The sequence below is a fragment of the Phoca vitulina genome, unplaced genomic scaffold, assembly GCF_004348235.1.
Source record: "Phoca vitulina isolate PV1807 unplaced genomic scaffold, GSC_HSeal_1.0 scaffold7, whole genome shotgun sequence".
NCBI classification, from domain to species: Eukaryota; Metazoa; Chordata; class Mammalia; order Carnivora; family Phocidae; genus Phoca; species Phoca vitulina.
Window position 1 is genome coordinate 7743323 of NW_022589710.1, and position 26314 is coordinate 7769636.

A 26314-nucleotide genomic window follows, 5' to 3' on the forward strand; every position below is an offset into this window, starting at 1 on the left:
TTCCATGATCCCACATTTTCCTGCACTTCCTCCTTCCTCACAGGCCACTCCTCAGTTTCCTTTGTTGGCTCTCCTGCTCTAGTCACCCTCCCAATATCAAAGTTGCTCAGGACTTTGTCCTCACTTCATGCCCTATACAACACACTCTTCTCTATGTTATACAATCCATTCTCATATCTTGATATTAACTACTTGATACTGCCATCTCTTAATATGCCTAAAAACTGAACTCACCATCTTTAATCCTCTCACACCTGTTCTTCCCCCATTTCAATATTTACCATTATATACTCAATTGTTCATGTCAAAAAATACAAGAGTGGTGATAAAAATGTTCTGAATTAGGTAGTGGTAATGGATGCACAACCCTGTGACTATAGTAAAAACTGTATACATATGATATAAACAGTAAAAACTGTATACATAAAAAGGGTGAATTTTATCATGTGAATTATATCTCAATAAAACGGTTTTAGAAAGTAACAAAATCAAGGGGCACCTGGGTGGCTCAGTCGTTAAGCGTCTGCCTTCGGCTCAGGTCATAATCCCAGGGTCCTGGGATCAAGCCCCGCATTGGGCTCCCTGCTTGGCAGGAAGCCTGCTTCTCCCTCTCCCACCCCTTTTGCTTGTGTTCCCTCTCTCGCTGTGTCTCTGTCAAATAAATAAATAAAATCTTTAAAAAAAAAAAAAAGTAACAAAATCAAGAATCACTTATCCATTACTTTATCCATTCAATCCAATTTATTAGTAGATTCTTCCTATTCTACCCCACTTCCCCAGTGTATCATAAATCCATTTCTAACTGCTCTGCTACTAACTGCTTTACCATCATTATGACCATGGAAACGTCATCTCTCACTTAGTCTACTGGACCACTACATTACAACTTTACAACATTACGTTAGTATTCTTTTCTCCACTTCTCCCACCCCTAATCTAGTCTCCTTACAATAGCCAGAGTCACCTTTTTAAACCCTACCTTTATTGGTCACTTCCTGGCTTAAAACTCTTTCCTGAAAGTTTCCTTAAAAAAAAAAAAAAAAAAAAAAAAAAAAAGATTTTATTATTTAGAAAGAATCTCAAGCAGACTTTGCACCAAGTGCGGAGCCTGTCATAGGGCTCAATCCCACGACCCTGACCTGAGCCAAAACCAACAGTCGGATGCTCAACTGACTGAGCCACCCAAGTACACCTTAAGTTTCCTTTTATCCTTTAGATTTTGGCTTAAATGTCACTATTTTGGACTATATCTAAAGATTCTCTTCCATAGTACTTATATCTTCATACTGCTTATTATAATTTCTAACCACAGACTCCACCTCCTTGCTTATTTGTTTAATGTCTGTCTTTTCACTAGACTAATTCTTATTTCTTGATGTAGTGCTTAACACTATACCTGGCAAATTTAGGCACCAAGTGTGTGTTAAATAAAAAGACCAAGAGCTCCTGAAAAAAAATTTTTTTAATGTCTAACAATGTCAGAGTCAGAGTACATTCATTTTTTAAGCTTTTTATTTATTTATTTGTCAGAGAGAGAGATGGAGAGAAAGCACAAGCAGGGGGAGAAGGAGGCTCCCTGCTAAGCAAGGAGCCCGATGCGGAACTCAATCCCAAGACCCTGGGATCACGACCTGAGCCAAAAGCAGACGCTTAACTGACTGAGCCACCCAGGCATCCCGCTCCTGAAATTTTTTTAAATGGACCAACCATTAAGTGGATCACTGTTCATTTAACTCTTCTCATACTAATAAATATTCCTTTTCTTTTATTTTTTTATAATTACAAACATGACCTTATAAATATATTTGAATACAGGTACAGGTATTTCTATGGGACAGATTCTAAAAGTGTCATTTGTGAGTAAAAGGGTTTTAATAAAGAAATTTTTTGTCCTCTAAAAAGTTGTACTGATTTACACACTGACTGCCACAATTTGTTTCTACTTTCTTCTAAGTACTTTTGAACTACATAAACTCTTAAGTTTAAAAAATTGTTCCTTATATTAAATTTTGTTCTCCTTTTTGTTAACTAGTACTAAAATTAATTATTTTAATGTAGTTTTTTTTTATTTTTGGACAATAAAGTACCAATTCACAGGCTTAAATATTCCATGGAATGATACTGCTTAATTTTTCCCTTTAATAAAGCAAATTAATAGCAAATGAAAACTAAATGAGGAGACTAATACATGTTTAAACAACCTTATAATAACATTTTGTCAGCTCCATTCACTTAAAAAAATGTTTTAAGCCTTTCACTTACCATATGTATCATAGGGATCCACATTAGGGCTAGGCATATTCCACCACTGGATGGTTGCATCAATACCACCACTAAAACACTGTTCTCCATTAGAACTAATAGCTAATGATAGAACAGGACCACTATTATAGGAAAAGAGGCAAAAAATTACTTAGAAAGTCTAAGAAGAAACTCTTATCTGTATCCCCCAACCTCTAAATTCATGCGGTATCTAAAAACTGTTTAAAATTTAAAACGTAAATTTGAACAGTACTGATTATATTCTCACTAATACAATTATTAATCAAATGAAATACTACTCAACGAATGTCTTTTCTATTATAAAACAAACATTATGAGAAAATTTTAAGGTTTGAGGGTTGATAAATAATAGTTAACAATAACTATGGTTGTTAATTTAAGTACAAATTCAATAAAACTTACATGTGGGCCCTAAATGTGTAGATAGGCTCTACATCTAAAGAGGCACTCCTAAAAGAGGAGAAAAGAAGGGTAGGGGAGGAGGAGGTAATTAAGTAACTGCAAATCACTGGCTGACATTCAAGAATCACTAGGTAAAGATCAAATGAAAGCTTAAAAAAAGAGAACCATAAAGAAGGGTAATTAACTTAAAATTATTAGCAAATTTGGAAGGAAAAAAGATAGGCTAACATGAAAATACTTGCTTTTTGGCAGGAACTGTTTTTTGCAAGTTCCAAAGTTTCAGAGTATGGTCCTCAGAGGCAGTAACCAGCACAGGTTCTACAGGATGAAAAGCTAATGCCCGTACTCCATCGAAATGGCTACGTAGTGTATACTTGGGGTTCCATGTCTTTCGAAAGGCATCCTTATTGGCAGGCAACTAAAAAGAAAGAGTGCAATATTTAGTGGTAAAAGTAGTAAACTGATAGGCATGTGGAGTTTTGTGTGTTTTGGTGTGTAAAATATATATATTAAACTGCTTTGCTAAAATGTCCGGTGGAAATTTAATGTACCTTAAAAACTTTATAACAAATCTTTATCATTTAATAAATGATACTAAGAAGAATAACTTCAATTAGCTTTCAAATACCTAGATCAAATGAAGAGTTCCTTAATCTGTTTTACCTAATCATCGGGCTAAACCCAAAAGTCCTATTAAAAGTCAGATGAGAACAACAAAAAAAACTACCATGCTGCAATGCTTTACATGAAAACAATAAAAATTATATAAATTACTACCAAAAATCCAAGAGAACAGTATTAACAATACAGTTGTCATTTAGAAAATTAGCATGTGAAATTTTTAAAGGAAGCAAATTAAGGTACTTTCCAAAAGTCTGAACTAAAGACACTTTAAGAATATTGTCATCCTATTTTCATTATTGTTGATACTGGTAAGAGGTTAATCTTTTCACCTTCATTTCTCCATCTGTAAAGACAGGCTGTGAAACCACTTCTAAAGTAGTCAAAAGTTTACTAGAATTTAGTTGCTTATATACTTTGAAAATATTAATGAGAATAATCCAGCCCACCAAGGCTGATGTCTCTAAAAAGCATGCCAATCTAGGTATAACGTAAGTATAAAATGTAGAAAAAAGAAATGTTACAAAAGGGAAAAAATTAATTTGCTGAAAAACTGCAAATTCATTCATACAAAATCTAAACAAGTATAGTTAACTCTCAATTGAGTGTTTATTGTCTATAAAAAATTTAATCCAAGAAAAGTTTCACCTCTGAACACTACCCTTCCCATCCAATCTCCATTCTCTCCCCATCCCTCAAATGAAGGACTAAGTAAGTATTCAGGAAATGGCAAGCTAACTTTAACATTATGCTTACAAAAATAAAAGTTCAAAAATAAAACATAATTTTTAAGAAGTATCCTGAAGGCAAGTGATTCAGGTTACCTATTTTTTCTCTTGTTGACACCAAAATATGGCTTAATTTGAGTAGATAATTGAGAGTTGACTACTCAAGATTGGTATTAATCAACCAATATTATAAGGTAATCAATCATCCCAAACTTCTAGCTAATCCACCACAATACCTAAGAAAATTTAAACACCACAAATTACAAAAGAAAAACTACATGTCACTTCAAATCAACATATTGACACACTTAAACTTATCTTTTCCATGCACCTTGACATTAATTCTGTTTTATAAGTGTTTCCAAAAAAATAAGGAGCCTTCTATTAAATCATTAAAAAATTAAAAATAAAACTGCACTTACATCATAACTATAGTCTGCATCATTTGTTACCGTCAAGTCTGCAAGGTCTCCAAGGCCCAGTACACTTAACAAAACATCATCAGAACCCATAATAAATGACTTGCCTCCTCCAGATGGAAACGTTATTGGTTCAGCTATAAAGAACAAAACCGCTTCTTAAATGCTGAAAAATCATACAGTACAAGACAATATTGTGGGGGAAATGTAAGCACTTAACAGTTACAATATTAATATAATTATTTTTTGTTTTCCCACTTCCCTCCTATTTCTTCCACTCAAAAAATCCTATTACTGAGTAGTAATAAACAAATACTTATTTGCTTATTTACAAACTGCAACATAATCTTCTAATCAAATATGCACTAGATATATTATTCCAGGATGGGAGGGGGGCCACAAAGGCTTTGTGCTTTGTCTATTTAAATCACTTATCACTTTGGTACAATTAGAACTATAGTATTTTTTAAATGTTAGAGTCCTTTTGCTTTGTATCGCATCTGCTTAGATGTGCTAGGTATTCTAGTCCCTGATAAAAATGCAAGCATTCAAATGTAAATGGTTTCCAGTTTATCAGTTTACTGAAATGAAGCCTTAAATTGCTCAGATTACTCCAGTAACAACAATGTTCTAGGAAAAGGGCAGTTCTACAACCAACACTGTCAGGTTCCTTTCTGTAAAAGGTTAATCCATGTGATGTTCAAAATGCTTTCCAGTTTTCAAGCTTTGACTATGATTTCTTATTTTAACTTTCCTTTTATCTACCATACTTCTAAAATAAAATAACTACTCTATTGACTAACTATACAACTTTAAATTAAATTTCTGTTACTTTGGCCAATTAAAACCAAACGCTGCCATAATCAGAATAGCTATATTATTACGTAAGTATTTTGCTACAAAAGTTATAGTACAAGGAATAATTCTCAGTATTATACATGCTTCGAAAGCAAAATTTTAATCTGATGATACAAGAAGGAAGTACACAAGTCACTGTAATACAAAACAACTCAACATATCAAAAAACATTTAAAATTCATGAGCAAATTTAAAAGGGAAACATTTAAAAACTCAAGCTAATTATTAAATTTGAAAATTTCCTATGAAAAATAATATAAACTTAATATACTACAAGAAACATAACAGATGTAATGAAATTAGTCATCACTAATACTACTGAAAATTATTCTAAGACACAAGTCAACTTCTCCTAAATATATACTACTGCAAATGTAAAATTTATCTTTATTTAGAATATCTTATTTTATTAATTATCAAAGTAAGCTATATAGTTTGACTCAAATAGGATCCTAAATGACACTGCTAAAATGAAGTTGTGAGTCAGCAATCAATCTGGAATAAATTTGACAGGAAATATACACAGATATGTTAGTCGTATTTAATCTTTCAATGATTATGCTTATTAAATCTAAATCTACAGAATTGATCCTTCCTACCAATGTCTAGTATGCAGTTATTGGTAATATCAGAAGCTGCAAAAAACTATAAAATTAATAGTTTAAAATTATGTTAAGAATAACTACATTAAAATTCATTAAGTAATATTTTCTCAAAGCATTTTTAGCCAGTACAAGGACAAATTTTTCTTTTAATCTTGTAATTTGTAAGACAAGTTAGAACAAACTGCCACAATTCCTCCCACTCACAATTACACACTCATTAACATAAATCTTAATAAAAGCCCAATAAATTACTTTTAACATAGTAACAAGTTATTTTGCATTATTATATAGAGCTTTTGCAGAGATATTTCTGATCAGCTGCTGAGGAATTTAGGGGCATGTGAAGGGAAGTTGGCTGGGCAATATTAACTACTTTTAACCAGATTTCTAATTAAGCATATGACTATATTTCTCCAGCTCACTCTATATACATTTATTTATATATAGCAAGCTTACTGCTCACTCAGCATTTATTACAAATATAGCTATGTGAAAAAAGTATTTTGTGCTCTATTTCTACTTTCCATAATCACCCATCACTGGAGCATACAGTAATCATAGTAAATACTCAATTTATTTGCCCTTGTTTTTTTGCAGAGGGAATTAGTTTCTATTCTATAAATTCATTTTATTTATATAAATTCATTTTATTTATATTAACTACCTCCAGCAAATGACTGCATAAACATAAAAAATGTCATTTGCAATTCAAAGAAAAAAATTATTAAAAGTAGTTTTTAATAAAGAAAATTATGATACTTTTTATCAGATAACCTCACAGATTTCATCAAGCAATTTAAGAATACTATTATTGTATTAGCATTTTCTTTTTTGGAAATCTTGGGGTCTACAAAATGGGATCTTACAACAAAGTTCTTTTCATACATCTATAACTAATTCTCCTTTTTATGGACACAACTGACCAAGGAAAGCTATAGCTCACATATCAAACAAACTCTTCCTTTCTCCTTCAATTTTATCTCAAACCTAAAGAACACAGCCAAATAATTAATTCCACTTATGCCAGTGGTGACATGGTATATCTTCAATCTTTATTAAAAATGGTCTGGTTAAAAAAAAAAAAATAGTCTGGTTAAAACCAGACATTTTTTCTTTATAAAATGTAGTATGATATGAACTTCAACAAGAAAACAAAAAGTTGGAAAATGCCACTGAAATAAGAGATTATAAACTCTAATGTTCCCTTCTCAGCTCTAGGTCAAAGTTGAATTTGCATCTTTTTAAATAACAAACTCTAATTAAAGATTTACCCTTTAAAAAGTTTAATGAGGTTCGTGCTTATTGGCCTCCTCCTCCTTCCATCATTAAGCAAGAGTTAGATCATTGACTTAAATTTTTTCTTTAAAAAGTACACACACACAGGACACCTGGTAGCTGGCGGTTGAGTGTCCAACTCTTTGTTTCAGCTCAAGTCATGATCTCATGGGTGGTGGGACTGAGCCCCAAGTTGGGCTCCGTGCTTAGTGGGGAGGCCCCTTGAGGTTCTCCCTCTGCCCATCCCCCAATTCGTGCACTCTCTGCCCCACAAAATAAATAAATCTTTAAAAAGTAAAAAGTAAAGGGGCGCCTGGGTGGCTCAGATGGTTGGGCATCTGCCTTCGGCTCAGGTCCTGATCCCGGGGTCCTGGGATTGAGCCCTGCATCTGGCTCCTGGCTTGGTGGGGAGGCTGCTTCTTCCTCTCCCTCTGTCTCTCTCCCTGCTCATGCTCTCTCTCTCTCTCTCTCTCTCTCTGTATCTCTGTGTCTCAAATGAAATCTTAAAAAAATAAATAAATAAAAAGTAAAAAAAAAAAGTACACATATACATAAACACTCTCAGAGCTCTAAACTGATTTTTGTGTAGTGTGTGGGCCCTGACTGGCTTTTTCCACAGGTCAACGGTTTGAGGCATTTAAAAGGGTCTCTATTTCTGCTAGTATGCTTTGCCTTTTTGCAAAACCTACAGTTTATATGTATTATTAACTACAAAAATTTTAGCAAGTTTTCCAAGTATTATTTGGTAAAACAGACCAAAAGCTAAGGAAGCTAAGTCACTACTAAATGGCTAAAATAAATAATGGAGTTGGTACATGCACAGAAAATAACTCCTAAAGTAAAACAGGAAAATAGCTTAATAGTGGAAAAGAGATCTGGAAAAATCAACAGACTATTTTACTATTCTTGTTATTTTTCACGCTTTAATATATTTTGTTTTGGTTTTATTATTTTAGTGATTTTCTTTACTTCAAATTTTGTTACAGATTATGCTGAATGGTAAATACATGCAGAGATGGCTGTGAGGGAAAAATGCAAAATTATTTAACTGTATGGAAAATGTGTTACTCAAAAACTCTTAAAAAGAAAAAAACAACAAGGTAGGGCACCTGGGTGGCTCAGTCAGTTAAGCGTCAGCCTTCAACTCAGGTCATGATCCCGGGGTCCTGGGATCAAGCCCTGCGTTGGGCTCCCTGCTCAGTAGGGGGTCTGCTTCTCCCTCTGCCCCTCATCCCACTTGTGTGCTCTTTCTCTCTCTCTGTCTCTCTCTCAAATAAATAAAACCTTTAAAAAAACAAAAAACCAAGGTATTCAAAAATATTTAACTGGGGCATCAAACTCCCTTATACAGCAAAAGCAGAAACAACAATGAAATATACTCTATACACCAAATTATTAGATACTAAATTATCTTTTATGTGTATATACACACATATATATACACACACACACACATATATATATATATACACACACATACACTCATATATCACAACAAACCTTTAGTGAGAATTCAGTTTCATTACTTAGAATTATAACTATCTAGACCTAGAATTCTAAGTTACTCAAGTATATCTACACATCTTCAGCTAAAATCAATTTTGGTAAAAATGCCTAAGTAGTACTTTCATTTCCTACACATTTCTAGTTTAGACACATTTTAGAAAATTCATTACTAGATAGTATATATCTGGTACCAAGTTAAACAATAATTCTACTCCTTTATTCTACAATAATTAAATTAAGCATTTGTTCCATATATCTTTAGAAATTATATATAAAGTTTCAAGTATAATGTCTGGAATTTAGATGTCTTCTAAGAAAGTGGTAGTTATTACCTAAATTCAAGCAATATGACAAAATAACTAAATAGTTTTTTCCCATATATTACTCCTTAAAGTCCTTTTTTAAACTACTGTTTTCCTGCTATTAGATCTGTAAGCTAAAGTTTTATTTCAGAAAGGTACTCTGAATTGACTTATGGTAGAAACAACTCCACTTAACATTAAAAACAAAAGTAAAATATGTAGACATAAAAGCCAAAATTTCGGGATGCCTGGGTGGCTCAGTCAGTTAAGCCTCCCCTCAGATCATGATCCCAGAGTCCTGGGATCAAGTCCCGCATCGCTCCTTGCTCAGCAGGGAGTGGGCTTCTCCCTCCACCCCCCCACCATGATCTCTCGCTCTCAAAAAAAAAAAGTCATTCTAGTAGAAGCTGACCCTGCCTGATTAGAAGGCAAAGGCACCTGGGTGGCTCAGTTGGCTAAGCATCCAACTCTTGATTTTGCTCAGGTCATGATCTCAGGGTTGTAAGATCGAGCCCCACACAACTCGGAACCTGCTTAAGATTCCCCCCACCACCACCACCTCTCTTACAAAAAAAAAGTCCTGAAGGGATGAGGGGCAATTTATCTCTCAGATTAGCTATCAGGTCATAGAGTTTTGTCCTGTTGACACCTGTAAATTAATGTCAGCAGTAGAGGTTCATTTAATGGCTACCACCTGACTTGCTAGCAGCCTTTAAAACTAACTTACTAACAAAACAGGCTATTTTTCAGAAGTTCCAGTTATAAAAATCTCAGATAAATGTATCTTCAATTTCCGAAACCATCCCTCCAAAAATATTAAAAAGATTTAAATACTTAATATATTCACAATTTCTGTGGAGAAATATATATCCACTATGTTTTATATCTATATATAAAACTGAGTCTACTGTCACTCAACCGAAGTTCTGTAAGCTCACAGATACAGATACCCTTAAAATAAAAGGAAATTTTGGTGTTTAAGATTAACGTTTAACAATACAGAATAAAACATGAGTTTTTTTCCAATTTAATTCACTATCTTAAAAAGTTAAATAAGTTCACATGATTTTTATATGAGAGGGCAACAAACAATTGAATTTCCCTGGTGTTTATGTGGATATTTTCCTGCCACATTTACACAAAAGTGTCATTAACAAAGCAACCCCAATTTTTCTCAAAATTTTTTTTCACTTTTCCCAAATTTGAAAAGTCTCATTTACCCATGAGTGCTCTGAGATTCTCATAATAGTATGAAAAGTCAACACTGTCATGGGTCATAAATTTAAAGGGAGAATTTCAGCTGTTGCTTGGATAATTCAGGCCAAAATATACAAAACTCAAAAGCATCTGCTTTTGAACTTTAACTCTGAACTTCAGGAATGACAGAAGAACTATTTCTCTTAAGTATTTTAAAAGAAAACAGTTTTAAGAACGTCAGAAAAAATAATTTGAAAAGACAAAAGAAAATATTTTATAGTCAATGACCTTGTATGTACTAATGCCAACATTAATGGAATAATTAGCTACATAATTATTAAATTTCATTTTGGCTATTAGAATATTAGTAACTCTATAGAAACTATCATTCATCTATATACCCCTAACAAAATGCTAGGCAGTGAGATGTTAAGAATTAATGGAAATTGGTGAAATCTTATACATTTATCAGCTTAACAGTAATCCCTCATTTCTCAGAAATGCTTATGTATCTTTACTTCTGCGTGAAAGTAGGCAGTATGTCAAATAGTCTGAATTTTCTAAAATAATTATTATGGGGATTATTTGAGGATTTTCTCCCTGACACTGAGTGACTGCAAACAAATTCTCTAACAAATGAAAAACTGCCAATTGGATGTCTAACCATCAGTTAAATTCGACATAAAAGAAAATGTCATCCTTACTCACACAACAGCTCTCCATTATAACCTTTCCACTTACAAGTATCACCACCATTGCTCTGGTTTCTAATCTTAAAATTCCGCAACTACATTTTAGTAATTCCTCTTCAACTTGTAGGGGCACCTGGGTGGCTCTGTAGGTTAAGCATCCCGCTTTCGATTTTGGCTCAGGTCATGATCTTGGGATTGTGGGGCTCAGCCCCACATTCAGCTCCATGCTCACTTGGGAGTCTGCTTGAGATTCTCCCTCTCCCTCTGCACAACCCCCTCCACATTAACTAAAAATAATCTTTTTTTTTAATTCCTCAACTGTAAAAAGGGGGGGGGGGTTGTTTTTAAAATGAATTTTCACTACCAAGAAAAAAAAATTCCCCTTTATTATACTTCAGGTTAATCTACCCTGTTGACTTTATTCTAATCAAAGCTTTCATTCTTATCAATTACTGCCATGGATTCCTAATTAGTTTTCCTAACTCCCAGCTCCATTTACCTTCGATCAAACTAGAAAACCACAGTAAAATTAATTTTCTAAAATTATCACAATTATCACCCCTAATTCAGAAACCACAAGTGGCACCTTAACATTCTCTGGATCAAAGCTAACTAAAATCTTTTACTTTACCCTGCATGTGCTTCCTGATCTGATCCTATTTTTCCTATCCAATCTCATCTTTTAATGCTTCACAACATAAATCTCCTCGATTCTAGACTCAAAGAAGTTTCCTTATAACACACACACATACAAGTTCTATCTCTAACATGCACTGCAACTTACCACAATTCTACCTATACCTTCAAACTAGTTCCAGCTCTCCTCTATGAAGCCTTTGCTGATCTTTCCCTGCTCATTCTTATTATACTATATGTACCATAACATTTTACTTTATCAGATATTATCTTACAGGTAATTTCATGAGAGCTAATGTCAAAAATAATAAAGATGAGAAAAAAAGTTTTATTACACATGTGAAGTCATAATCTTCCTGAACACACAGACTGAGAAACATGGAAGAAAAGGAAAATAGGAGATAACATGAAAGTTTTTGTTTAAACTGAAGGTCCCAAATTATGTAATAACTGTAATTATTTTTTCATACTATAGCCAAACATTAGTCTTTGTGTGGCACAGTGCCAAGTTCAGGAGACGATGTAAGAACCCTGCTTTAATTCTAGTTGCCCAAAAGCTGCTAAAAGATTAAAGCAGATTTCATAACCAGATATAACAGTCTTATGTAACCCCTAGTTTGTAGAATACCTTTCAACTACAAATTTAATGTGTCTTCATTCTCTTTCTAAATCTATCCAATATTCTAAATATAATAAATGTAACAAAATGCAATTTCAAATAAATCTGAAGCCTAATTAGCAGAAGAAAAAACTGTAAATGTATTAGTATAAAGAATATTACACATATTATAAAAATATTCAAGGCCCTAAATGAAAACTCATTAAGCATTTATTAAATAAAACCTGATTCTTAATTATTGTTGGACTTTATAGGAGAAATACTTTATCTAACTTAACATCAAGAAAAACTTTTTTTTTTAGGTGGGGGTGGGGGGGTGGGGAAGGATCAGAGGGAGAGGGAGAAAGAGATATCCCAAGCAGGCTCCATGCTCAATGCAGAGCCTGACAAAGGGCCCAATCTCATGACCCTGAGATCATGACCTGAGCCGAAATCAAGAGTCGTATGCTTAATGGACTGAGCCACCCAGGTGCCCCAAGAAAAACTTTTTTACTACTCTAAATTATCAAACAACCCACCTACCTCTTAACCATGACCATCAAATCTTCTAAATGTACAATCTTCTAAACAGATGACAGGACAATGAAAAACATACTAATTATAGCATGTGTAAGCCAAACTATGGACTGATGTCTCCCATGTTTGTGTTTTTAATAAACCCATACTTATTCTCAAACATACATATTCAGGACTTAATGGAATTTATCTTTCTATAGACTATTACTGTAAGTACTAAAGTACTTTTTTACTGAATCTAACATTTTCCCTCTCTCCTAAGTGGCCCCCTTTGTTAATCAAACCTTATATTCTACAGTGAAAGCAACTGTTAAGCAGCCAATCTGGAAAAGATAGGTTTGTTTGCTTTTTTTTAATATCTTACTTACTTATTTGAGAGAGAGACAGAGATAGCATGAGTGGGGAGGAGAGGGAGAAGCAAGCTCCCCGCTGAGCAGGGAGCCCAACGTGGGGCTCTATCCCAGGACTCTGGGATCATGACCTGAGCCGAAGGCAGACACTTAACAGACTGAGCCATCCAGGTGCCCCGATAAGTTTATTTTAAAATAAGGATTTAGTTGTCATGTTTGCTAGATCTGTGCTATTTTCTGACTATTGTTCTAATTAAAATAAAGCTTTCACATGAAAACTATCATCTTAAAAAAAAATAACATCACAATAATAATAAGAAAAAACTAGTTCAGCTACAAAGTGATTCCGTAGTTTTAAAAAGTGTACTGATTCAAAGAGTATCAATCTGATACTTTCTGACCCTTGTCAAAATGTCTAAGTTAAGGTATTGTCTAAGGGGGGAGGGAAAAGAAAAGAAATCTGAGCTGAACTGAACGGTCTGTTTTAAAAGCGTGAAAGCAGGCTGCTGGGTGGTTCAGTCAGTTAAGTGTCTGACTCTGGATCTCAGTTCAGGTCTTGATCTCAGGGTCGTGAGTTTAAACCCCGTGTTGGGCTCCCGTGCATGCATACATACATACATACATACATACATAAAATAAGATGTGAAATTAAAACAGGAAATAGAAAACCAACTGCAACCCTTTAATATGAGACAACTGTTTTTTGTCTTTGATTTGATGCAAGAGAGAGAATACTTAACTGTTTTATGGATTCTTCAAATTTATACTCTCTCCTAAACAGAAGCAGCTTAAATATCAGATATTTGGGGCACCTGGGTGACTCAATGGGTTAAGCGGCTGACTCTTGATTTCAGCTCAGGTTATGAACTCAGGGTCATGGAACTGACTGAGCCCAGTGTGGGGCTCCACACTCAGCAAGGAGTCTGCCTGAGACTCTCTACCTCCCTCTGCCCCTCCCTGGGCTCATGTGCAGGCTCTCTCTCTCTCTCTCAAATAAATAGGTAAATAAATAAATAAAATCTTTTTTAAAATATCAAAGATATTTTATAGTGTGCACCAAGTTGTTTTTAAAAGCCTACTAAAAGTTACTGCTACAAAAGAATAATTTCTCCTTAAGTGTTAAAATGTCCAATATACAGACATTAGGACAAAAGTCACACTTGACAAAAATATACATTTTCTGGTGATGGTTTATCATCTTCGATCTGGAATAACAAGTGACAAACACTAATATAAAATTTTTTTAAAAACTAGAAAACAATCCAGGGACACTCACTCATAATTTATATTTTAAAAATATTGAAAAAGTTAAAAGACTTTCCTTTTCCAATGTATTGACAAGTCAAAGGATGTGTAGCAATTCTGTAACATCAGTAAGGAAGGGGAATGACAATCATATTCTATACATGGAAAAGACAGGAAAATTAGGACCAATGACAATCATGAAGAAAACTAAGACAAGTTCATTCATTAAGAACCAGAACTGTAAACATATATATTCTCAGAATGTGAGTCTTTGAAATGGGAAAAGCCTATAAATCGTTTGAATATATGAAATAATCTAATTTTAATAAGCATCAATTTTAAAGGTCTTAAATAGCATAGGAATAACAATAAGCCATAGAATAAGAGCATCTATAAAAGAAAACATATCACAATCCACAATTTAAACTTTCCACATTGAAAACCCGAAACAGACAAAAATCAAAGAAGTCTTAAAAATTTTTTAACTCCTTCCTCATATTCTAACTCAAGGTTTCAAATTTCAGATGCTTCACACTTACCCTAGATGCTACACACTGATTTTTGTTATTGATTTACACATTTTTACTGAGGTATAAAACAGAGCAAAATGGAGACCATCAAAAACCTCTCTAGAAAAATCCTGCCAGACCAAAATTTTAACGTAACAATAAATTTAGAACCTCCCCAACTCCCTTCCCCAATTACAGAACCCTTAGAAATTATTAAAGAATAAAAGAAAACTGAGTTGTAGGTCAGATAACAGTACTGTATCATTTAATTTCCTGATTTTCATCACTGTACTGTGGTCACTTAAGAGGATGTTTTTGTTGTCAGGTAACATGCTAAACCATTTAAGGAACAACATGTCTGCAACCTACTCATTTTTTGAACTATTCAAAATAATAAATGTATATATTTACAGAGAGAAAGAATAAAGCAAATGCGGTAAAATGTTGACAACTGGGGGATCTGAGTGAAAATTACCTGGAATTCTTTGTACTATTCTTGCAACTGTACTTTTCCGTAAGTATGAAATTATGTCAATAAAAAGTTAAAAAGAAAAGGAATCTTAACACTTTTGAAGCCTGAGAACAAAATAACTGCATCAAGTCTCTTTAGTTCCATGGTCTTTACTTTTAGAAGTATTAATAAAGTATATCTCCTAAGTATATGTCACTTAGCATAAAATTAATACTGAATTGTATCTACAATCCAAGGCAAAGGTGTCACATTTAAGTCATTTTCTTTTGCCTCAGGTGCAAAAAAAGAAAGGTGTAGTGAAGTAAACAAGTTAAAAGACAAATAACCACTAGTTTCTCAGCTCCAAGTTTTAGAATTCTTTCCATTTAAGAGTCAAATCATGGTTGAGTCTTTACAAAGTTAAAAAGCTGATATTCTCACCATTTTTTTCTTTCCATTAAAAAAAAAAGCAATTAGTTTGGGTTACATCTGCTGAATCTATATGGTAAAATCAGCATATAATTTTCTTCCAAGAAGCTAGAAAAAAATCTGTAGAAATGTAGCATTATGATCCAGTGGTTATAACTCATTCACATTTTGTAATAAAGGAAATAAAGAAATCAAGACTACAGTTTATGAATTATTCTATCTTGTACAAAGCTCTAATAAAATATCAGAATAAAACTCAACAAAGAAGCTATTAAGAAGAAAATTCATCAATTATCCTTTTCATGTAAAATTATATCTTTGTATCAATATGATCTACCTACATTAAGACAGAAGTTATGATCCATCAACTAAAAAAATGTTTTTATTTCCTTAAGTTTATCTTCATATCAGGGATTCAGAGCCAACATGTTCATACTGAACTCGATATATTCAAGAGCAAAAAGGTATTATTTAAATTCACAATTAAGTGTAAAAAGAAACACATTACCTCCTAATTCATTCCTGAGACATTTTACTGGAAACCTCATCTTTATATCTATATACACAGGTAACCTTAAGACACTGACATCTGTAAAAACATTAAAAATGAGAAATAATCTAAAGGTCTAACTAATGGAGGCTAGGTTAAATCTACCAACTGCAAAACTATGTAACCATTAAAATTATATCTTTTTTCAGATGACTGTGAAACACTTAAGACAAAATGAATTAAAAATAATATGATATTTTTGTTAAAAAATTAAAAATGAGGTTTATATAAAAGACAACACTTAGAAAAAGTTGTAAAGATATGTGTCAAATATTAATCTCTAAGTATTAAGATTGTGGGTATTTTTTACATTTTTCTTTTTGTTTCTATATATTATACTTCTTATACTGTCTGAGTAACAAGCATGTATTATTTTTATGGTTATATAAACAAAGTTAGTTCCTTTTTTAAAAAAATAAACAGGGCGCCTGGGTAGCTCAGTTGGTTAAGCGACTGCCTTCGGCTCAGGTCATGATCCTGGAATCCCAGGATCGAGTCCCACATCGGGCTCCCTGCTCAGTGCGGAGTCTGCTTCTCCCTCTGACTCTCCCCCTCCCCCTTCTCACGCTCTCTCTCTCTCTCTCAAATAAATAAAATCTTAAAAAAAAAAAAAAAAAGACATAAAACCAAAATTAAAAGGACCTGGCTAAATAATACAGTACATACCTAGATAATAAAACAGTATTGAGACATGAGAGCCTCTGCAAGCCCCAGCTCCTAATTTATATCACAGCAATCCCCTTTTGCCCACATAATTCTCCAATCTTATATTTAACAAGATAGTTTGGTTAAAACTAAAAACATGTTACACAGAGGAATATTTATTGACATGAAATGATGTCTTCTATATAGTGTCAGCTAAATAGGCAAATAACAAACCTGTTCATACTATGGTCCTATTTTTAAAAATTTAGTAAATTAAAATTTTATGGGGGTTTTGAATTTTAGTTTCAGTTCATTTGTTTCTAATATTTCTTAAAGATGCAGGTGTAACATTTTTTAGGAACATTTAAAGCCTACAAGTAAAAATGACCTTCAATTGATTTATATCTTATTTTCTAAACCTCAAAAAGGTATAGATCTAATCATATCAGGGGGGAAAATGGGGTATTTATATTTTAAATTAAAGCAACATTATCTAACATTTTCTAAAGAAACCTTCAGCAGATGAGTCAGTTCGTGAACAGCATACATAAAATACGTAATCTAATACATTTTTTAAAGATTTTATTTATTTATTTGACAGAGAGAGACATAGCAAGAGAGGGAACACAAGCAGGGGGAGTGGGAGAGGGAGGAGCAGGCTTCCCACGGAGCAGGGAGCCCGATGCAGGGCTCGATCCCAGGACCCTGGGATCATGACCTGAGCAGAAGGCAGACGCTTAACGACTGAGCCACCCAGGCGCCCCAGTAATCTAATATTAAAATAAACTACATTTCATTAAAAAGACCTAAACCCCAAAATTCTAATGTCGTCATGTCTATATTCGAATAGTCAATCATGCAAAAGTACTTTTATACTAAACATGCATGAATTATATAGGTAAATGATGTTAGAGCCGAACACAGCCCCTGCCCAGCACTAAATGTTTTTAAATACAATAAGCAATTCACTGTATAATCTGAAACTTCTTAGAGTACAATTTCTTTTCATTCACATGCATAGCAAATTAGCATAATTTTATAAAAGAAAACTGTGTAACAAGTCCCCAAAACTCCCCTTATTAGCTTCCACAATAAATTAAACCATTTAAAAAGTTCTACTAAAAAAAAACTTACACCCATTTCCGTTACACCTGCCATTTTATAAACTAATCTGTCACCAGACAAAGGAATATGAAAAGAATGCCTATACGGTTTTAGCCTTTGCCATCACTTTGTCCTTGACATAGTCAAAAAAGTGAGACTAGCAATAATCAACGGCCAGTTCAAAATAAAGTTTCCCCAAAATAAGCTTCAAGTTTCTTCATTTAATACTCAAAGGTCTGAAGATGCTTTTCATGCGGCTGTTTTTAAAGTTTGATTCACAAAATGGAAATGAATTATATCTTTGAGAAGTGCTATAGCTAAGTTCATACTTTTATAGTACATTGGTCAGATACAACATTGTGAAAAGAAGTTACTCAACTACAGACCAAACAAACCTTACTGCCATCACTACCCTTTCTACTATCCTTCCACCAGAGTAGTCAAGAAAATACTACCCAGGAGAGATTTTTCTGCTGCCCTCCCGGTTTACTGTTGGATTAAGGCCAGAAAGCAGCAACGATGAAAACGGCTTTTATATTCACTGTATTTAAGGATTCCCAAACTAAGAAATGTAACCTGGAGAGGAGATGGTTATAGCTGTAACACCCTATTTATCAAAAATAAGGAAATTTATACTTTCTCCCTTTTGAACAAATTTCTGTTACTTTTAATTCCAAGGCCAGTAAGTCCTTACAATTTGGTAAACTTTTTAAAGCAAAAAAAACCTTCCTTGAAATCTTTCCTTCATCCTTATTAACATTATTTAAAATGATTTTTCACTTGATTAATAACACATCCTAAGTTATATTCAAATAAATTTCAATTATACAACGAAGTTTAAAGTTAGTTGCCCCCTTATGAAACCAAAAAAAGGTACACACAAAAAAAAAACAAGAGTTGAAGAATTTTTTTCTCAAAGATTGGTATACAAAAATTATAATAGAATCTGCACTTACTCTTCACCCCTTTCTTCCCCTTTCGTTCCTTCTTGTACTGTTCCTTCAGTTTACTTATTAGTCCCTGGTCTACATCCCAAACCTCAGTAGGTGGGGAGAGGTCATCTTTATCTACATGCAGCATATTATTAAAAGAAAAAAAATCAGCAGTTGGCAATGCAAGCTGTTGGCAGTAAACTGTTATAGCTTTACATAATCATAATAAAAATGTACTAACAGCATATACCCAAAATACTTTAAAGGTGCAGTTTCGGTTTTGGTATTCACAACTCAAACTCTAAATGCCCATCTCATAAGTTTCTAAACAGTTAATACTAACAGTTAAACGGTGCTTCATTTCTATTAATCACAAATTTGAAGGTTATTGTTCTTTCAATGACTAATATTCAATGGACTGACATTAGAAAATTAATGTTATACAAAATAGATCACTGCATCTTTATAAAAATGTTCATAAAAATTATTCAGCCAGCATCATAAAAGCAAATGAATGAATTACATGCGAACTACTCATAAGAGTGCAAGCTGGAAAGGTCAGTGCCATTTTATTGATGAAAATATTCATGCACCTTCTGTCACACTGATTCTGCATGCACGGGATAACTATACTAATGGAGAGGCATTCTAGTCCAATATAATACATACATATAGTTCCAAAATACATTGTCTCCAATAATACATACAAAGCATTCAGAGAATCCCACCTCGGCCCCCACCCCACCCAAATAGTTCAACATCTCATTACCTTCTTCCATTGGTCTACAACTAAGATTAGCAAAAAAAAACAAAAAAACAAAACTCAAATTCCACTGAAGAATTTTTTGAGTTGATTTTTTTTAGGGTATGATAAAAGCAGTGACAAGCATGGAGAAGTGAAAACATACAGTGCTGTACATCTGCTAAAGATGAAACTTCAGCTATTTTAGCTGAATAGCAAATCTGTATTTAAAGTAAATACTTGTGCCTGGAAAAATTTTACTCTGTAGTAAACTAGAAGAAAAACAGCATTAAAAAGAAGCAGAATAAAAATAAGTCTATTAGAATTACTTTAAGTATTAAGGGTTTTCCCTTCATTTGTTTAGTTTTAAAACAGCCATGTTATTAGAAAGTTTAACATTCTGTTACAGAGTAACAACTATGAGTTTATGTAACCATTTTACTAAATAAAAATTATACCAAAACACATAGGCTAAGTCCATCAACAGGACTGACAGAATAGTGAGATTTTAGGGAAAACATACTTGCTAAATTTTTGGTAACTCATTATATTCCAGATCACAAGTCTTGTAAAACTGCCTAGGCCTCACTGACTTAATCCATAGAGTGGACATAAAAAAGCAGTTTTTCCCCCTTATAGATTGCTATATGTAGTAAATATAAGAAATTCTCATATTTGAATGGCATGTAGAAATTCTACTACTTACTGTACCTTGAGCCTTTCCTACTATAATTGTTATCACTTTCTCCCCTATGGATATACCTATGATCTTAGGCAGTCATTATGTAAAAAGCTAAATTCAAAGCTTTAAGTTAATTTGCCAACTTGAATTACTTAAAACTAGGCTGCTAAAGATTGAAACTTACACATGAGATTATCTGTCAAATCTGCAAATTGTAGTACTGTTTGTAATATTGTAGTAATACTGATTTAAAGAGAAAATTCACTTTTTGTGTACTCTAATCATGAAGTTTACTGAAAACTGTGCTGTATCAGAAATTATTCTGTGAACTCACTGGATACTCCCCCCAAAAAAGTAATCTAAAGAACTAATCATTTGCATTCATCTTAATAAAACTAGCAGTTTTTAAAAGTGACCACTTAAAGTAAGCCAAATTGACACATTTTTAAACCTACAGAAAGAAGAAAAAAAAAAAGCTTAAGTGGTATAAACTTTACACAGGTAATTCCATAGGACAGAAAATTTTAGTAAGATAGCCCAACAGTTTTTTAAAAGATCTCTGTAGAAAAAATAAAGCTGTGAGTAACTCTAATTCAAGTAGCAAAGGGTACTGGAGTGAAAAAGCAAAAGGGAACGAAAAGGGTAAGTCTTAAGGGGAAAAAAAACAAATATTACTTGCAAGATAACCTAAAGTCTAGAAAACAAAGGTTAACTCAAAGCAGTGCAAAGAACAGGTTGGTGAATGCATATGTGCACAAAAAACATCCTGAAACTTGCCTGTAATAACAGCTGATTTGATATTGCTTATAAGAAATAGTTAAGAGCAAAAGGGAAGAGGCAGCATAATCTTCTACATATTAATTCTGTTTTTTAAAAATCTAGGGGGAAAAAATACCAAGAAATGAGGTTGAATCAGTTAGGGGAACTTTTTTGTTTAAAAGAAAACACAAATATGCACACACAAAAAAATAACCCTTAAAAACTCAAACCACAAAAACAGAATTCTACTATGGTAATTCTAACTATCAGAGCAGAGGAATTACATAAATCTACTTAATGTAGCATAAAAATGTAACTAACTTCACTTTATGCAAATATTCAGTACTTTAATTATCCAATCCATTATATTTAAATACAAACATTCTAATTACATTTGGTAGTCCTATAAATTTCCACAAATCACAGTCTCAAAGTGGAGGAGAAAATAATCAAACATGCTTAAAATGCCAAGTCTCCATGAGAGAAATAGCAAAATTAGAAATGCCTACTGTTATTTTTGATTATAAGAACTAAAAACTACCAAAATTAAACTTAGACTACCTAATGTAGATGAGAAAAGAAAAATAGGATTTAAAAGCTTCCTAAAAAGCAATGATGTTTTATAGGATAAAAGTATTCAAAATTAGAATATCTGAGATTTCTACTCTTTTTTATTTTATTACAAAATAAAAAACAACAGATTACCCACTGTGGGTGAGTACTGGGATATGATATGTTTCATTAGGATACATTACTTATTAAAAACAAAAAAATAACAAAAAAATGTCTTTTACTCAATAATTTAAATCTCAAAAACTGCCACCTTCCCATTTGTAAGTAAATTCAAATTTAAGCAAATGAGTTAAATAAAGGTATGTTTTTATATCCCTCCTCTTTGTTTTGGAAAACTGAATATAGCACCTGTTGAGTAGAAATGAAAAATTCAGAAATCCTTTGACAGTTTTCACTTGTTAAGGAAAGAAACTACTTGAACAATTTTGTTCTTTTCTTTCTAAAGAACTTAAAATGCTTTAAAGATGGTTCACTCTCATCTAGAAGGAAAAGACTTTCATTTACACAAAGATTCAGGTCACTCTCAAATAGTAATAGTAAAAGTGAATAATGTTTTACAGTTAGCATTCACTATTTAGGTCTGCTTTTGAAACTGCTCTAGAGCCAAAAGTCTTTGGATAGAAGTCCCAATCAACTGTACACCATATGGTATTTCATTATTAAGGAAATAATGCCATTTTATACAAATTAAATTCCTGAAATTTTTATATATTCTTTTGACTAACAGTTAAACTTCCAGCAATTTTAGGCAAAGAAAGCAGGAATGGTTATATGCCAAGATTTAGCTACAGAGATATTTGAAAATTGCTGATTATTTTCCTTAATGAAAATAATCTAAATATTCATCAGTAAAGCCCCAATTAAATAATGGAACATACTGACAATATTATGAAGCTATTAAAAATGCTGTTGCAGAAGAACAATGTATTAGGTGAAAAGTGTGGGTTATAAATTGGCACTAAGCAAAAATCTTTCATTAAATAAAGACAGATATATATATATATATATAAATGTTAACCATGATTCTCTTTACATAGTGGCATTATAGGTTATTTTTAATTTCTTCTTCACAGGTATGTGTGGGTTTCTAGAACTCCTAAAATACACAAGTTATAAAATAATTATATATTTATATAATTTAAATGCATTAATAGAATTACAAAATAACCCGGGGAAAAAAAACCCAGTACTTTAGAAACTACTGGGGAAAAAAATTAAGTATTTCCAATACTGAATGGGTTGCACAAAGAAGCTTAAAGAAAACTTTGATACTTTTATCGTGCCCCCTGAGCAATGCTAATTCTTAAGAAAAGTAAACTAGAATATAGCCATTTTCAAATAAGTACAAAAATGTATATTCAAAGTCTAGAAAGTAATTCTGAAGTTTTTTCCTATTTTCCACTAATGTGCCTCTTCTCTTTCCAATTAGAAGAAGAGATAAGTAAAGGTCTGAAACAATGCTTGAGAATTATAATCAATAAGAAAGCTGGTACCAAAATTCAGATTTTTAAGTACTTGAATTGTTATCAGGATAGTAAATAATTATATTACCTATTAGGTTTTGTTTCTCCTGCTATTAGCAAATTCAGTTTCAATACACAAATGAGGCATTTTTAAATAACATGTGTTCCCCATCACCAAAACAGTTTTTAAGTAGCTCGTGATAATTCCTCCTGCTAGTAACTAAGCAACTTTGGTGTTCATTTGAAATGTGCATTAAGGTACTTAGTAACCTTCTCCCATAAAGCTCTGTAAACACTGTAAACCTGCCAGATAACATGCTGGTATTAAAAGCTGACTGAATGCACAAGAGAGTGGACCTCAGCTACTATCTTAATATAATTTTTATACTTCTATTTTCTAATGGGGTTTTTAACCCTGTATAAATACAATTGTTTTCTTTTAGTTATGGCTGGATTATTAGCATTACATACCATTTCCAGAGGCTAGGCCCTTACATATGCACACTAAATATTATATGTAGTAAAGTTTAATACCTTCACTAAACCTTGTTCAATGTGAAGCTGTAATTCAGGATTAGTATAGCTTTATTACTTTCTAGCAATAAGTCAGGTAACATCATAAGGGCGTAACAAAAGAGTTAAATCTTTAAACCTAGATTCATTACCAAATTAAATAATGAGAATGTTTAAAACTATATACATGGTTTTTTTTATTTGCTAAGAGGAAAGAAATTGGATTTCTTTCAACTTTAATTCAAGATAAGTTTCAAAAATCAAAATCCACCAAAAGTCATATATTAAACAATAGTTTTGTCACCAAATCTAAACAAATTGGTGCAAAATACCCTTGCTCTTGTTCAACTGCCATCATACATTGAAATACTCACATTCCACATATAATATTCAATAGCAATACATCTTTAAAAGCTATTCTCCCACCCCCATATTTCTTTATCACCTTACCCCATTCTGTGCCATCCCCTGAACTCCGTGCTTCTCCAGCTCCTTCACCATCTTCAGCAGTCACTAAAAAATCAAATTCTTTCAGTGCTTCCTCAGTATCAGGATCATCAGTTAGGTCAGCAGCTAAACCTTCATTACCTATCTGTAAATGGAACATAAGCCAAGAATTACTTTTATCCTAGATTTTAAAGGAGTCCTTTATATGTTTTCACACATTTATCTTTATATTTGCACTCCAATTTTTAAATTACTTACATATACAAAATTTTAGATTTTCCATTTATTTCACCAATCCCAAATTATACCCTATATAAATGGTTCTTAATAGTGCCATGGGAAGATTACTGTAAGATATGATGCAAGTAATCTGGTTGTAAAAAACAGTTAAAATACTAATTAAAAAATAGTTAAGTTCTTTAATTATAATAGATTCACAATTACCCCTATTTATAGACCCTTTCACTCACTTACATTCTGATACATTGTGTTGAACTGACTTCACTCACTGAGAACTGCATATGTAATCCATAATTCACAGGGCTATATGGCATAGCTGGTAAGGATATTAACTGATCTTGGGCGCCTGGGTGGCTCAGTTGGTTAAGCGACTGCCTTTGGCCCAGGTCATGATCCCGGAGTCCTGGGATCGAGTCCCACATCAAGCTCCCGGCTCAGCGGGGAGCCTGTTTCTCCCTCTGACCCTCTCCCCTCTCATGCTGTTTCTCGTTCGCTCTCAAATAAATAAATAAATAAATAAAATCTTTAAAAAAAAAAAAAGGATATTAACTGATCCTAAGTCAATAGCTGTGATAATAATAGTACTTTGGCTCCCAAGGTAAAAAAGGGGGGGTCAAAAATCTCCATTTACCCATGTTACACACGAATATGTTGCATACATGAAATGTGACAGGAACACTAAAAACTGCTTTAATAGCCTAGAAACTTTTCTTGAGGAACAAGAACATCCCAAGGAACCAAAATTTAACCTATGTACTTTTTTTTAGATACACGAAATACTCTATGCTACTGTGATAATTCATAAACAGATCATCTAATCTGTGTATACTCTTAAAGCTAACTCACATCATTGATAAAATTGGTAATTCAGTTTCTTAGGTTATGAGTAAAAGTAAATTTTTATTAATCCTTATCAAAAAACAAAAATGTGGACACGTACATTTATAATCCATAGTTTATTCCCTCACCCAGAGTGGGAGTATCCCTGTTTCAGCTTCACTTTATTTATCACCTGTTTACTGTACATAAAGAGACAGTCTTCAGCAGTGGTTCTTAATTGTAGCAGGAGTGGAGAAGATGGTTTTCTGTTTTTGTTTTTTTAAAGTTTCAAACAGCCAGACTAGTTCTATAAAAACAGACTCCCCCCCCTTTTTAAGATTTTATTTATTTGACAGAGAGAGACACAGCGAGAGAGGGAACACAAGCAAGGGGAGTGGGAGAGGGAGAAGCAGGCCTCCTGCCGAACAGGGAGCCCGATGCTGAGCTCGATCCCAGGACCCTGGGATCATGACCTGAGCCAAAGGCAGATGCCCAACAACCGAGCCACCCAGGTGCCCAAAACAGACCCCTTTTTGCCACTTAGTGAATGATACAGAAAATAATAATTTCTACAATACATGGGTAATAATAAGAACTGACAATATATAAAACTTTCAAGATGATTAAAAAAAAAAATCACTCCCAATGTAACTTAAGACATCTTGAAAATTTCTATTCCAAACACATGTGTATATTTATTTTAGCTAATAAAAATTAAAAATTGAGTTCCTACTTTGTGTTTATTTATCCGATGTTTATCTTTTCCTTCTGGGATGCCTTCAATCATGTCATTTTCCTCTTCTTCATCACTGTCATCAGCATTTTCTAAAAAATTGAATGTCTCAAGAACATCACCAGAGGGCCTGTCAAAGGGGAAAAAGATGAATCCAAATATTCCAATGGTTAATTCTAATATTTCTGGTTCCTATTTTAAAACAGTACTTGAAAGTAGTATAGAGATTCAAACGATAAGCTATTTATAATGTACTGCCTAAGTATTTAACCCAAGAAAATAATGTTTTGAAGATTATGTTTTCTAAAGTAAAAGTGATTGTTCTGTTAAGTTTCTCCAATGTTTATTGGCCAAAATACTTTGAGTAATTACTCTATCAAAATCTTATAGTAACAGACACTCAAATGTGGTATTATTTCTCAAAATAAAGCCATCATAAGCAAGCAAGCTAAACTTAGCATTTCTTATA

The 26314-nt window shown here is 33.0% G+C and overlaps 1 protein-coding gene across 2 annotated transcripts in view; it reads right to left on the bottom strand.

Annotated features, from left to right (window-relative positions):
• STRN3 (striatin 3) overlaps positions 1 to 26314 on the bottom strand; it is a 103873-nt gene that overhangs the window by 13892 nt on the left and 63667 nt on the right. Inside the window, exons 6-12 of one of the 2 annotated variants that reach the window (XM_032404893.1) lie at positions 25846 to 25975; positions 24057 to 24198; positions 18899 to 19009; positions 4457 to 4590; positions 2928 to 3103; positions 2686 to 2733; positions 2263 to 2384 (exon numbers count right to left, since the gene is read on the bottom strand). In XM_032404893.1, coding sequence (XP_032260784.1) covers positions 2263 to 2384; positions 2686 to 2733; positions 2928 to 3103; positions 4457 to 4590; positions 18899 to 19009; positions 24057 to 24198; positions 25846 to 25975 — 863 coding nt within the window. The remainder of the gene's footprint in view (positions 1 to 2262; positions 2385 to 2685; positions 2734 to 2927; positions 3104 to 4456; positions 4591 to 18898; positions 19010 to 24056; positions 24199 to 25845; positions 25976 to 26314) is intronic. The other variant, XM_032404894.1, reaches the window with a different exon arrangement.